A 15,793-nucleotide genomic window follows, 5' to 3' on the forward strand; every position below is an offset into this window, starting at 1 on the left:
TATTTTCAAACTATTGTTATTATTAATTTAATTTATTAAAATTTTAATTAATAACAAATTAATTAAATTTTAATTGATCATTTTAAAAAAATGATAATATAATACAATTCTATAATCCAATACCAACCAATCCAATTCTAACTCCAAATTAATCCACAATAAAATCACAATCCTACAAACTAGAGAAATAATATTAAAAAAATAATTATAATTTAAGAAATAAAGGGTTACTAACTCAGTTATTTTAAGTTCTATTTTAATCTATAAATTATTTATTTATTATTAACAAAAATGGAGCCAACATTATCTTTTTCACTTCTTTATATCCTCAACTTTCTCCTCTCCTCATTATTATTATTATTATTATTATTATTATTAAACAAAACTATGCCTGACAAGAAAATTTAAAAAAAAACTAAAGAAACAAATTAAAATCTAACTTGGGATGTTGATCCGTGCTAAATATATCAACTAAATTAACAAAAGGATTAGTTCGGGATTAAATAAAACCTAACTTGTCGTCATTTTATTTATTTTTGCACATTAGATGCTTCGACGAAGCGTACACATGAAACCTTCTCCAATTTGATATTATTTTGTAGACATCGTTTATTCAATTCTGAAATACGTAAAAGGCCACACTGCAAGAGTTGAGGCGATTTAATGCATGAAAATGGATGTTCAGATAACATAAAAGGATTCAATAGATTATTTTTGTAGAACTATTCCAAAGAAGAAAAGAATCAAACGAACCATCATCAAAAGTTTAGAACAGACGCAATAACCAGCTAAAAACGAAGTAACAAAGCTCTAGATTTGTAAACTGCTAGAATAACATCTTAACAAGCCGAAGATAAGCAAAGCGTGATGTTAAGAAAAATCCATCGAACCTTCTGGAAAAGTCTAGAAAATACAACATCGAACAGAGAAATCGCACTCAAGCCCTCTCACCGCGGATGCGACGAGCAAGCTGGATGTCCTTGGGCATGATGGTGACCCGCTTGGCGTGGATGGCGCACAGATTGGTGTCTTCGAAGAGGCCGACGAGGTACGCCTCGGCCGCCTCCTGGAGCGCCGCCACGGCCGAGCTCTGAAACCGGAGGTCGGTCTTGAAGTCCTGCGCGATCTCGCGAACGAGCCGCTGGAAGGGCAGCTTGCGGATGAGCAGCTCGGTGCTCTTCTGGTACTTGCGGATCTCCCTGAGCGCCACCGTCCCGGGGCGGAAACGATGGGGCTTCTTCACGCCGCCGGTCGCCGGCGCCGACTTCCTCGCAGCCTTCGTGGCCAGCTGCTTCCTGGGGGCCTTACCACCGGTAGACTTGCGAGCCGTCTGCTTCGTCCTCGCCATCGCTTGCCTATCCGAAGAGGAATCCACGAACCAACGGGCGAATTGAGAGATCGAGAGCCGGTACGGAGAGGCAGCTCGGAGAAGGGGGCATTAAGTAGAGGGGAAAAAACAGGCGGGATTGGAATCAAGAATTCGAAGGTTTCGAGATTTTAGGCGCCGCGTTGTTACTGTTCGTCGGATTAGATAACCTCGAACGGTTAGGATGAGTTTAGTGGATGGCGATCCGTGGGGTTCCCGCTGATTGGTTGTTCTTCGTAAATTTGTTTCAGCCCATAAACCATTTTTTTTAAAAAAAAAATCAAATACATATTCTAGGTTTTCTTTTATTTGTCAACATATTTTATATAATTTTTAAATTATATTAGTGATCTTAAATAACAATTTTATTTTTTAATTTTTTTTCATGATTTTTATTGTTTTAAAATAATTTTGAGCTGATTGTTTCGCCTTCATCATTTCGTCTTGATTCGATCTATCGTAGTTCGGTCGACATCGTAAATCACTGACGACCTAAATTCATCGGGGAGATCGGAGCGAAAGAAGAAGGGAGGGCTTGTTTCGTAGGTGAGTTTGGCTTCCTAATATTAGTTTTTGTCTTGTGGCTTTTGGAATTCTTAGTGATACGGGATATTATGAGCGGACCCACATATGGCGTGGCAGTCAAAGTCAAGAGGAGGTGGCAGCTAGCGTGTCACCCTCCACAGGACTTTGCTCCTCGTCTAGTGCTAAGACCTTCAGTACAAGGACGACCAGCCTAGGAGTCGGTCGAACCTAGAGGACCTAATGCTATATTTTTGTATTAAGACATTTATTATATATCCAATCATTCGATAGACAACTAAGTTTAAGGGATGTCTGACCTACCACAGAGCTGGTCGGTTGTACATCTAGCCGGAGTAAGGGTATCCAGCTTCCTACTCAATACAAGTTTCTCAGCATATAACCAATCGACTTTATTGGTTTTCTCACATGCTACTCCTTATTCATATAGCAGGTCAGTAATAACTCCGGTCAGGTTTATACAACTCTACATACCCATCTCTTATACGTACAAAAAAAAAAGTGTAAAACAACTCTCCTTATAAACTTGGTCAGCCTTCTAGATCTCAGATTCTCATTTCAAAGGCAAGACTTCTCTCATATGGACTACCAACTCAAGGTACTGATCGAATCTCTTGGGACTTAATTCCCCATTTCTCAGATGCAAGTATCTTGGTATTGTTGGTTGCTACTGGGAATATCATACCGGTTCCCCTGTACAAAAATTTTGTACAAGTCCTGAACCATTCCTAATAACCTATTGTGTTCTTTAGAAATTAAATTTGGAATCGCAAACAGAACTTATCATTACTGATTCCAAATTCAACTTATCTGTTCTTAGAGGTTTAGACTTGGATCACAAACGATGCTTAACATTATTGATCCAAATTCACCCATGTTACAAATTCAATTAAATATTAATTTTAGAGATCGGCTTTCAGGTTAAACATGGTGAGGCACTAGGTCTTCTTGGGTATGGGAGCATTCACCACTTCCTAGACAAAGCCTTTCAATGAAATTCAATATTTAATTTTCTTATAGTAACCCTAGGTTTAACCAAAAAGAACAATCGAATCATAAATTCGAAAAAGCAAAAGAAATACAAAATCGAAAATATAAATTTGATAACCTAGATTCATTAGCCTCTTGTGTTTGGTATTTCAAGATCTAAATAAAAGGATGAAGTAGTTATGATGCGGAAACTAATAACTAGTTATACCTTTTATAGCTTATAGACCTCACGATCTTCTACTGTATTCCTCTTCTTATCTCGGACAACGTGTGGGCGACAATCTACCGAGATGAGAATCCACCCAAGCTTCCTTTTCTCCAAGCAAGTTTCGGCCAACAACAAACTCCTTGAGTTGAAGAACTTCGACCACCAACCAAGCTCCAAGGGATGCTAAGAAACAATACCTCCTATCTCTCCTTCTTCTCCAAGCAAAATCTGGCACCGGCCACTTAAGAAGAAGAATAGGGGAAGAGGAAGAAGAGAGGGCCGACCACAACAAGGAAGAGAGGAATAGAAGACAGATTGTATAAGGTGAGGCACCTCTACCCTCTCTTTTATATTCCTTGGTATTGGCAAATAAGGAAAGTTTTAATTAAAACTTCCTTAATTTCCTTGCCAATGAAAAGGAAAATTTAATTAAAAATTCTTTTTATTTATTAATGTGGCCGGCCATATCAAATCCTCCAAAGAAGGAAAGTTTTAAACATAAAATTAAAACTTCCTAATTTGTTTTCGAAAAATTTTAAAATAAAATTTTCTCTTTAAAAAATTTCCTTCATGGTTGGTTATAAAAGGAAACTTTTATAAATTAAAATCTCTCTATTAAAATATATGGATGATTACAATAAGAAAAGTTTTCTCCAAAATTAAAATCTTCATTTCAATCTACAAATAAGGAAAGATATCAATCATTTCTCTTAATCTTTTGTAGAAACTATAAAAGAAAAGATTTAATTTTAAAACTCTCTTTTAAATCATGAGGATGGTTACAAAAAAGGAAAGTTTTATCACAAATTAAAATCTTTCTTTTAACTACAAATAAGGAAAGATATCAAACCTTTCTCTTAATCCTTTGTAGAAAACTATAAAATGAAAGATTTAAATTTTAAACTCTCTTTTAAAACCATGACTTTCACATAAGAAAATATTTTAAAAATTAAAATCCCTTTTAATTTATTGTGGCCAACCACCTAAGCTTGAGTTCAAGCTAGGGCCGACCACCAACTCACCTTGGTTTGGTCGGCCCTAGCTTGGGCTCCAAGCTAGGCTTAGCCGACCACCTTAAGTTGGGTAAGAAGATGAGTATGAGTGGGTATAAGACTTTATAAATAAGAGGCTACGACAGGGACTGAGAGGAGGAATTGATTTTGGTCTCCTGATGAACTTGAGCTTCCCGTGTTCGCCCCAAACACCCAACTCGAGTTCATCAATAATAACTCATACCACTAAAGAGTTATTATTGAACTACCGCACCAATCTCATATTACTATATGGGCTCCTTTTTATCATGAGTGTGTTAGTCTTCCTGTGTTTAAGATATCAAATGTCTACTAATTAAATGAGTTACTGACAACTCACTTTAATTAATATCTAGCTCCAACAGTAGTACCACTCAACCTTACCGTCATGTCGGACTAAGCCCACCTGCAGGGTTTACATGACAATCCTTATGAGCTCCTCTTGGGGGCATCATCAACCTAGATTCCTAGGACATAGTTTCCTTCTATAATCAACAACACATACTATAAATAATATTATTTTCTAACTTATCGGGCCTATTGATTTATCGAACTAAATCGCACCCCTTGATTAATTAAAGAAATAAATATTAAGTATATGTGCTTGTTATTATATTAGGATTAAGAGCACACACTTTCATAATAACAGAAGTCTTGTTCTTTTATTTAGTCAGTATAAAAAGAAGCTACCTCAAATGGTCTTGCTCAATATACTCAGAGTGTACTAGTGTAATTTTATAGTCAAGATAAACTAATACTAAATTACACTACGACTATTCTAATGGTTTGTTCCTATCCATCTTAGTCATGAGCTATTGTTTATAATTTATAATGAATTGATAACATGATCTTCTGTGTGTGACACTACACACCATGTTATCTACAATATAAATTAATTGAACAACTACACTTAGCATAAATGTAGACATTTGACTAATGTGATTCTTTATTTCAAAATAAATGTTTACAAAAAGCTAGGCTTTTAGTATACACTCTAATAGGTATATGGTCGATCGATCATAGTACCGGTCAGGCCTAGGGGACTTAGCTTCATATTACTCCAAGTGCAGATCTCCTGCATCACCTAGTGCATAACCTAGCAGCTTAAGGGAATGACAACTATACGGTCAGCCGATTTAAAGGTATGGTCGAGATACACTCAGCAGACAACATGATCAAAGAATCATAATAACCTGTTAAAGTAACAACCGTTTATCAAAGAATATTCCTATATTATAATATGAGAATTCACCAAAACCTTCTTTGAAGGTGACTTTACACTTCTCATCAGCTGACATATTATGACAGTATTTTCCTTCAACCGTCTCATTATTGATATAAGTTACAAAAGGGGTGCATACGAGTAATGAAAAATTCCTCGGATGGTGACTATGCACCTCTCTTGCTCTATATATTCCCTTACTCAACAACTTCTAACACTCGACTTTCTTTGTCATCTCATGATGTGGAGGTTATGTGAGGTGGTATTTAAAGAAGGAGTCCTCTCTGTTGGCTAGGTAAATGAGATCAAATTAAGTTACTCTCAATTATGCTCGGCTATCCACACTCATCTACTATTCTTATTTCCGCTCGGCCAACATATTGACTTGAGCATCGAAGAGTCTACACCAAAGACCCCTTCCCTAGTTTTTGGCATTGATGTCTTGTCTTTTCTCTTTGGTGTCTGTAAAAAGGAAGAAGAAGCTCATTTTTCTCTAATTCAAAGTCTCCATGCAGTCAACAATGCATCCACCTGCCTAGCACGTCATCTCTCCAACTTTCAGACAGGATCAAATTTGGCGTTGTCTGTGGGAACTTTCGCCTGAATCTGAAGTGTAGAGATGGACGAAGTTGGACAATTCACTATCGTCACCTTGTCTCAAGAAGATTTTGAGCTGCTAGTCACATCCCGAGCCCAAAAGATGATGCAACAATAACAAGCAACTATCGCTGGTACACTGTCGCATGATCCGGTCACGTCCTGGACGAGTCCTCATACCGAAAGGGGGACTTGAGTAAAAGGCTCCACTAGGTTTCAGCAGATCCTCCACCAGTGGCTGGCTTCGTACAACCACCCATCCAGCCAATAAACCCACCACCTATGCCACCATCCTTGATAGTGAATCATTTATTCCACACTCCTTTCAAGGAAATGGGCTGAGAAGAAAAAACTAAAGTATCATCTTCTAGGGATGCACCCCTTGCAGGATGCGCGCAAGGGGAAAGCCTCGAGAGTTAGCGTCGCTCTTGAGCTGGTAAGCATGTCATTCTCCCAGGAAATATTGGGAGACAATATGTTAAAACATTCCCCTAACGATAAGGGTACATGGAGAATCAACTGATCTAGAATATCACCTCCTTAAGTTTGAGAACGCCACCCTCTTTCACCAATACACGGATGGCGTGAAGTGTTGAGTGTTCCTCACTACACTCTCTAGCTCGACACAAAGGTGGTTTAAACGATAGCTGCCCGAATCCATCTATTGTTTAAGGATTTTCACAAGGTTATCCTTCATCATTTCGCCAGCAGACATCATTACCACAAAACCCCCTAAGCCTTTTTTCACTCAAACAGTGGCCCAAAGAGATACTCAAGGTCTTAAGAAATTCAATCAGGTGCCCATGGATGCCCCCTCGGCCACCCTGAAAATTCTTACGAGTGTCTTTTCTCAAGGGCTCACAGATAATGATTTCTTTTGTTCCCTAATAAGGAAGTCCCCCAGAGACTTCGATCATCTACTGGGCTGAGCGACCGAGTATATCAATGTCAAAGGGTGCAGTCTGCCCAGAAGAAGGAAGTCGCCATGCCCACTCCACCCTCAGCTCCCAAGCGCCTAGTGCCACCATCTCTTCCATATAAAGGACCTCGGGTGGGCCCTCAGCCTCATCATCAAGAGTCGCGGCCTCACGTCGTACAACATGTGGAGGCAGAGTGGGCAAGATATCGTGAGCCCCTAAGATGGACTCCGTGAAAGTTTTGTACATACCACCGATCGGAGATCCAAGATACCCGGTATTATTACAATTTGGGGAATCATCTAGCAGCCAACCAAGGGTTCTGTTGGCGCTCACCGTAGCCTAATCATCATCATTACCAGCAGCCGAATGGACCTCCACAAAGAGACTACCAGGGCACTGAGTGGAGTCAAAGAACACCTCAACAACAAGAAGATCGGGCCCCGACCCCAACCTGAGTCCAATAGGAGCACCCCCCACCCCCCGACATGGCAATAGGAAAATAGTAATAATGCTGCTCGGGGGATATTGGCATGATCACAGGAGGCCCGACTGATGGAGACACCAACCGGGCGAGGAAGTCACACACTCACCGACTGAAGATCTACACGGTCAACTGTAATAAGGAGCAAGCCCAGGGACCTGAAATAAGCTTTGGGCCCAAAGATTTGGAAGGGATCGAAGGACTCTAGGATGATGCTTTAATAATTAAGGTTGTCATAGTCAATTATAACATCTATCGTACCTTTATTGATACAGATAGCTCGGTTAACATCATCTTCAAACAAACATTCGAGTAGCTACAGATTGACAAAGGTGAGCTTCAACCCATGATGACTCCGCTAATGGATTTACGGGTAATGAGGTCCAGTCAATCAGCCAAATTAAGTTGGTCATATCCTTTGAGGAGGAGCTCCTAATGAGGACATGTCAATCGACTTTTATAGTGGTGGATGCGCGGGTGAGCATTCGGTTAATTCGGTCCATAAATTAACCGAATTAATCGAAAACCGATTTAGTGTTGGCTAACCGAATCAAATCAAAGTTTTACTAAAACTGAATTAACCGAATTAGTTATTTCAGTTAACATCGAATTAACTAAATTTGTTTAAAATAACAATAAAAATAATTTATACAAAATAAATATCAAATTAACCGAATGCTCACCCCTAGATGCGCCCTGCATCTATAATGTCATTTTGGGCCGACCGGCCCTAAATGAATTCCGAACAATTGTGCCAACCTTCTACTAAAAAATAAAGTTTCCCGTGGATGTTTAGGCCAGGGAAGTTAAAAGAGATTAACTGGTGGCAGGTAAGTGCTACGTTGACATTGTCAAGACGGAGGCCAACGTTGCTCGGAAGATTCAGCAGATGAAGGTCAACACCATTTGGGAAGCTCCTCCTACACTCATATACGAAGAAAAAGAAGAGGTGCAAATTTGACCAGACCGGTCGGAGGCTACTACTCAAGTGGCAGTTGACTTGTCCCTAGAGCTTAAAGCAAAACTCGTTGCGTGTCTAACACGCAATAATGATGTATTTGTCTGGGAGCCCAAGGAAATAATGGGCATCTCACCTACAGTTATGGATAGGGGCGTAGCCAGGATTTACAATTAGAGGGGGCGAATTCAATAAATTTTAAAAAGTAATACAACACAAAATTAAATTATCCAATTCTAAAATTCAAAAATATTTTAAAAAATATTAATTATTTAAAAAAGGTAGATCCGCTACCTTAGCGGCCCCCCTAGTGCTGGCCCCACAGATATGGAGGGAGGTCCATGCAGATACACAGGCCATAGGCGCATGGTGGGATAAACCCTAGGTCGTTAGTTCCTGAGAATCGACCCCTGACTATTACGCCAGAGATATCATGCGCCTACCGTCTGCGCTAAACATTAGTGTAGATCGACTTTCACAAACTAAAAGCTTAAATTTTGAATTTAAATAGTTGAAAATTAATTTAAAATCAAAATTTCATACTTAGTCTTGGTTCTATTTAAAACAACAATCCGTCAATCCCCAAAGTTTATCTATAACTCAAAGTCGAAGAATCATCTGTGACCTCATTTCCTCATAATATTTAACATTCTTACGTTTGAGACTTCCATTTCGATCTAAATAACTATCAACTATCAACCTACTAAAAAAATGTTCATAATTTTTCAATTCTCCTTCAATTAATAAACAACTTGTTTCTTGTTGACATGATTTAAAAAAAAAAACAAAGGGAAAAAAGAGTTGAGTAATTTGAATTAGTCGAACAAATTCCATTTTTTAGAATTTTAAAATCAGATGAAAATTTAATCCAATCAATGGAGTAGGAGCTTGTGGGGTTCAGACATTGTAGTGGAGAGGCAACGAGGGATCAAAATGTGATGGTGATGCATCACGACAACTGGATCGACCACATGAAGTCGCTCTGGGCGGCGCACGAGCAGCGTCCTTGGGACATGCCGCTGGCCGACGAGGGCCGGATCTGGCCGTGGACAGTCGGGAAGCAGCTTCATGTTTCTGGATTCCTAATCCATCGCGTCGTCGTCTCTCTTTTCCTCCGCTGCTTGCAAACATATGTCGAGGTTGTCTGCACCCTCTGTTGCGTCGTCGATGACCACCAGCTCCTGCTCTCCATGGAGACAAGCTGCTATGCTTTCCTCAATCCCTCTCATGTCAAAGTGCACCTCATTTTTCCTTGCTCGTTTCAGATTCTTCTCAAATATTGTTGCGATTCACCAATCTTTACCCCTCAAATCATTGCTTCCTCATTGTAAAGGGGAGTAATTCAATTTACATGAAAACCTAAGATTTTTTTTTTAAAATCTGAGTTGGGGGGGGTGGGGCGATCGCACCCTCTCGTCCTCAAGTAAATACGCCCCTGGTTATGTAACATGCGTTCCATGTTTATCTAGATACCCAGCTGATCATGTAAAGAAAACGGGATTTTGGAGCCTAGCAAAATAAAAGGGCTAAGATAGACAAACTACTAGAGGCTGGTTATATTCGAGAAGTGTAGTTCCTGAGTTGACTAGCAAAGGTGGTCTTGGTGTCTAAGATAAAAAATAAATGGAGGGTCTGTATTGACTTTAGAGATCTCAATAAGGTGTGCCCTAAGGACTTTTATCCCCTACCTCGCATTGAATCAAGAAAAAGGAGTGGGAATAATATTAATTCCAATATCTATATCAAGTACCATCAATCCAACATTCATTTCCATTACCATTAACCCCTCAATCAAAACCTATTGTCATTCCCATTACTAAATGTATACCAAGCACCTCCTTAATGTTGTAATTATGTTATTCTTCATAGTTTAAATTCATGTATAGTTATTCCATTGAAATTTCTGAGTTTGTTGTAACAGGTAAGGCTTTCTTCCTCATGTTATATGATATAGATATGATGAATTTCTTCCTATCTTAATATGATTGTTGAAGTTTTATTCTTCTCAATTGATTAGGATTTAGTATAATTCTTTAGATTCTAGTAAATTAGTTTGATTTGTAATGGTATAATTTGGTTGAATCACCAAAAACACGCTTTACTAAGATTTTAAATGCAACTTATTCAGAAAAAAAATGCAATTAGTTTGAGGTATTCTCATGTGCAGGGACGGATCCAGGAATTTGAGTTGGGGGGGGGGCTTGAAATTAATGTAATAAATTATATATTATTATAAAAAATAGATGTATAACAAAAAAAAGTCATTATATTATTTTATTCAACAAAGTTGTGCTCTACGAGATTTTAAAACATAAAATTCATCTATAATAGAATCTACATCTATATCCTTAGCTAAATCTCGTTCAATATAAAGTGTCAAACAATCTTCAAGAAATTCATCCTCCATTTTATTGCGAAGTGCTGTCTTCACATTCTTCATTGCTGAAAAGGCTCGCTCAGTAGTGGCAGTAGAAACAGGTAACGTCAAAACTAGCTGAAAACAGGTAGTCACACCCCCTCGTCCTCAAGTGACTACGCCCCTGGTTATGTAACATGCGTTCCATGTTTATCTAGATACCCAGCTGATCATGTAAAGAAAACGGGATTTTGGAGCCTAGCAAAATAAAAGGGCTAAGATAGACAAACTACTAGAGGCTGGTTATATTCGAGAAGTGTAGTTCCTGAGTTGACTAGCAAAGGTGGTCTTGGTGTCTAAGATAAAAAATAAATGGAGGGTCTGTATTGACTTTAGAGATCTCAATAAGGTGTGCCCTAAGGACTTTTATCCCCTACCTCGCATTGAATCAAGAAAAAGGAGTGGGAATAATATTAATTCCAATATCTATATCAAGTACCATCAATCCAACATTCATTTCCATTACCATTAACCCCTCAATCAAAACCTATTGTCATTCCCATTACTAAATGTATACCAAGCACCTCCTTAATGTTGTAATTATGTTATTCTTCATAGTTTAAATTCATGTATAGTTATTCCATTGAAATTTCTGAGTTTGTTGTAACAGGTAAGGCTTTCTTCCTCATGTTATATGATATAGATATGATGAATTTCTTCCTATCTTAATATGATTGTTGAAGTTTTATTCTTCTCAATTGATTAGGATTTAGTATAATTCTTTAGATTCTAGTAAATTAGTTTGATTTGTAATGGTATAATTTGGTTGAATCACCAAAAACACGCTTTACTAAGATTTTAAATGCAACTTATTCAGAAAAAAAATGCAATTAGTTTGAGGTATTCTCATGTGCAGGGACGGATCCAGGAATTTGAGTTGGGGGGGGGGGGCTTGAAATTAATGTAATAAATTATATATTATTATAAAAAATAGATGTATAACAAAAAAAAGTCATTATATTATTTTATTCAACAAAGTTGTGCTCTACGAGATTTTAAAACATAAAATTCATCTATAATAGAATCTACATCTATATCCTTAGCTAAATCTCGTTCAATATAAAGTGTCAAACAATCTTCAAGAAATTCATCCTCCATTTTATTGCGAAGTGCTGTCTTCACATTCTTCATTGCTGAAAAGGCTCGCTCAGTAGTGGCAGTAGAAACAGGTAACGTCAAAACTAGATGAATCAATCTAGTCAACATAACATAAACCTTTGACCGTCCACTCTCAGTTAATTGCTGACATAACTCAACAAGTGTAGAAGCCTTCAAATTTTGTATCACATCAAGTTTATAATGTACCAATTCATACTTCAAAGCAATGATGTCTTGATTTGTGAAATCTTCAGGATAAAACTTCGTTGCAAGCTTGCAAATATCATCAGTGTTAATTGATTCAAACGAATTTTTAGGATCTAAAGCGGTACTAAGAGAAAGAAGTTCCACTGATGACTCATTAAATCGAGTATTTAACTCCACCAAGATAAAATCTATTGCTGCATTAAAAACATCAAAGTGGTAATGATGTTCAACTGTAGTTTGCTGACGGGAACGACCAATCTTATATAGACAATCAAGGTCAGGCGCATCAATTTCATTTCTCGTACAAAAAACTTTCACTTCATGAAGAAATTCTTCCCACCCGCATTCTCTAAGTTCTTGGAGGATAGTTTTGGTAGTAGAGACAAATGTAATAGCAGACAAAATATCTTGAGATTTTCTTTGAAGAATTTGACAAAGAGTATCTGTTGTTCTCATAATTTTATGCATTAAATGCAAAATGAACACAAATTCAAAACTTGCCATGTTTCTATAAATCCCCCGAACTTCAGCCTTAGCCCTTCCATTTGGAGAATGGTCACTAAGAACTTCAAAAACTTTGCAAGTTGCAGCATACATACCTATCAAGCTTTTTACTGAGTCATAGTGAGAACTCCAACGAGTAGCTCCCGCTCGCTGCAAATTACCAATCTGATTAGCCCCACTTCCAGAATCACGTTCTCCAATTGCCAACATATGCTCGATTTCAATTCTCTGTGCAGTATGTAACTCAGCAATGCATTTAGTAGCAGAAGTAACAATATTTACTATATTATCCAAATGAGAAAAGAATTCCCAAATAACACTGACATCCTTGGCTGCAGAAACTAATGTGAGTTGTAATCGATGGGCAAAGCAATGGACATAGTATGCATAGGGACAATCTTTGAGAAATAATGCCTGAAGTCCATTCCATGCGCCACGCATATTGCTAGCACTATCATATCCTTGGCCTCTGATTTTCTTAACTTGTAGGTCATGATGAACAAGAACATTTGATATTTCTTTTTTTAGGTTCAATGAGGTAGTATCGCTAACACTTTTGATGGCAAAAAATCTTTCTGTCAAAACCCCATAATTATTCACAAACCTCAAGATAATGGTCATTTGCTCTCGTTTAGATATATCTCGTGCTTCATCAACAAGAATACAGAAACATTTATCACTAACTTTTTCACGAACCATCTTTCGTACTCTATTAGCCATAATATGTAAAATCTCTTTCTGAATTTCTGGAGCGATATATTGAGCATTTTTTGGAGCATTCTCAAGTACAACTTCATCAATTTCTGTACTCATTTTTGCAAAAGCCTTTACTAATTCAAGAAAATTCCCACGATTAGATGAAGATAGAGATTCATCATTACCTCTAAAGGCACACCCTTGAAGAGCTAGCCAGCGAACAGTGACAATTGAGGTCGGCAAACGCAAACGATTTTTTTCTTTTTCCTCTTTAGATTGGGCATGCATGACATTATCAATATGTTGCGAGGGTCTCATTAAATTTTCAGCCTTTCTCTCGCACATAGTATGAGGCGAAGAAGCTGCAGAACCAATATGTGCAAGAAATGCACATGTTTTTCCTTGATTTACCCTTTTCCAATTGTCAAATCCTTCATTGACCAATGCTGAGATATTAGACGAATTAACATCATTCAGGAAAAGAAAACAATAAAAGCAATATGCCTTATTTGTTGAAGGCGAATACTCCAACCAATGAAATTTCTGGAATCATTTTTTTTGAAACCGACGATTTTGACTTCCAAATTTTGTAGCCGGATACTCCAACATATCTGGTTGATAAGGCCCCATCTTTAGATATGAACGTCTTATCTCATCTCGTTCATTAATATGATATTCACATATCTGTTTTCTTTTTCCTGGATCTCGCTCAATACAACTAGAGGATAACTGATGATCGTTGCTAGAAGTGGAAATTGAAGGAATTTGGACACTAAGAATTGGAAGACTTTCACTAGATTGATGTTGTATTTTAGGGACGGTGGGAATTGAAGTGCTTTCACTAGTTTGATGATCTCTTTTCTTAAAATACGAAGCTATCGTCTTTCCTTTCTTTGCAGCAGATTGATGTTCCATTTTAAAATAGTTCAAGTTATGTCCCTAAATAAATAATGAAATAACAATCGAATAAGTAAACAAGTAAAAGTAACAATAGATATGCTACAACTCGAAATAAAATAGACAAAATCAAAATCAAATGATTAACCATAAAAAACCAAGACGGTAGTAGCAGTCACAACGACAGCGGTTGTTAATTAGTTTTTGGTTTTCTATTTGGCCCTTATTTTTGTCCATCTTCTCACAGTATTCCCAGCATACATCTTTTTCTCGAACCAGAGGTAGCCAATTATCATAAGCAATCACTATTTGATTTTTAAATAGTGAAAAGTAATTGAAAATTCACTCATTAATCTGGACAGCATTAAAGATGAGACCAAAGAAATGAAAATGGCAAGATGCAATATCTCATGTTTTGATGGCTCAAAATGATGCTTAATAGAATAATAGTGGTGATAAAACTAAGAAAGTTTAATGAAACTTATTGATGCTAGTGGAACAATCAACAATATCCAATATGCTCTCAGCTCTCCTCTCTGTAAAATTTGAGCAAAACAAAAATAAACAAATATTATCAACGCCCGAACGCCGTATTTTAAGAAAGGATAAATCATCATAGACTCATAGTCAATAGAGATTACAGATTAGAGAAGATGGGAAATCAAAATTCCTAAAACAGTAAAGCACAACAGCCGTTCTTAAATCCTGAAAAGCAACTCCTGAGAAAATACTAACCTTTCTTGATTTCTTCTGTCGATGATGGACGATGGTCGACCGTGGACGCCGACGCTTCCTTCTGAGTTCTCTTGCTGATGCGGTGATACCTTGCCGATTAGCCTATTCGCCGATCGCCGATCGCCGACTCATACGCACGAAGGACGAAGCGTCGAAGCCAGAAAGGCAGAAAAGCAAAAATTCCCTTGATCGGACTCTTTATTATATATATCCTTATAAAAATATTTTTTGGGCTGGGCTATATCCCAGTATAGCCCTAAGGAAGATCCGTCTCTGCTCATGTGAATTTAATGTGAGAAAATTTCTTCAGATTAAAGCATTTTCAAGAATGTCAGTATTGAACTTCTAATATCTGATTAAAAATAATGTATTTATCAGTGAATTAAATAATTTTAAAAGAAGAAAATTTGATAGAAAATATCATATTTGCATAATAAATATGAGATAATTCTTTGTTTTGTGCCCAAATGATAGTGCGTCATTGAACTCGCTCATAAAAGGCGGATCTTGATGGTGCTCGGGAAGAAAATCCGGAAGCCAATCTTGTAAGGTCGATCCTCTTTGAGTTTACAACTCCAAAGTTCCATTAAACATTCTTAAATAGTTATGAAAGATGTGACCTATCAATTACCAAAGGTGTGAGATTGTTATTGAAGGTGTCGCTAATAAGTTCAGAAAAAAATTTAAACTTCTTATGGTTCATAGCCCTAAGTTGCCACTAAAGAATTATTTAATGTGTCACTAACCAATTATCAAAGGTGTTGCCAAACAATTATCTAAGGTGCCACCAATCAGTTCAAAGAAAGTTGTCTCGGTGACCTTTGAATTCTTGTTATCTATACTTGTGAAAAGGAAAGGAATAAAAGTTTTCACCAAGCAATAATCAAAGGTATTTTCTTACAAACTACTCTGTTTCTTACAAAA

The 15,793-nt window shown here is 37.4% G+C and overlaps 3 protein-coding genes across 3 annotated transcripts; 1 reads left to right on the forward strand and 2 right to left on the reverse strand.

The window, feature by feature from the left end:
• Nucleotides 1-730: 730 nt before the first annotated feature.
• Nucleotides 731-1,431, reverse strand: LOC122039865 (histone H3.2). The gene has a single exon (XM_042599286.1). It carries the CDS (start codon nt 1,346-1,348, stop codon nt 938-940), a length of 411 nt encoding a protein of 136 aa, XP_042455220.1. The 5' UTR covers nt 1,349-1,431; the 3' UTR covers nt 731-937.
• Nucleotides 1,432-9,254: 7,823 nt separating this feature from the next.
• On the forward strand, nt 9,255-9,647 carry LOC122043885. Its single transcript, XM_042604450.1, has one exon. It carries the CDS (start codon nt 9,255-9,257, stop codon nt 9,645-9,647), a length of 393 nt encoding a protein of 130 aa, XP_042460384.1.
• Nucleotides 9,648-11,701: 2,054 nt separating this feature from the next.
• LOC122043886 (zinc finger MYM-type protein 1-like) lies at nt 11,702-14,152 on the reverse strand. The gene is made up of 2 exons (XM_042604451.1): nt 13,807-14,152; nt 11,702-13,683 (listed from the first exon to the last, which is right to left on the reverse strand). Exons 1-2 carry the CDS (start codon nt 14,150-14,152, stop codon nt 11,702-11,704), a joined length of 2,328 nt encoding a protein of 775 aa, XP_042460385.1.
• Nucleotides 14,153-15,793: the final 1,641 nt, after the last annotated feature.

Source organism: Zingiber officinale, chromosome 2A (assembly GCF_018446385.1).
Source record: "Zingiber officinale cultivar Zhangliang chromosome 2A, Zo_v1.1, whole genome shotgun sequence".
NCBI lineage: Eukaryota > Viridiplantae > Streptophyta > Magnoliopsida > Zingiberales > Zingiberaceae > Zingiber > Zingiber officinale.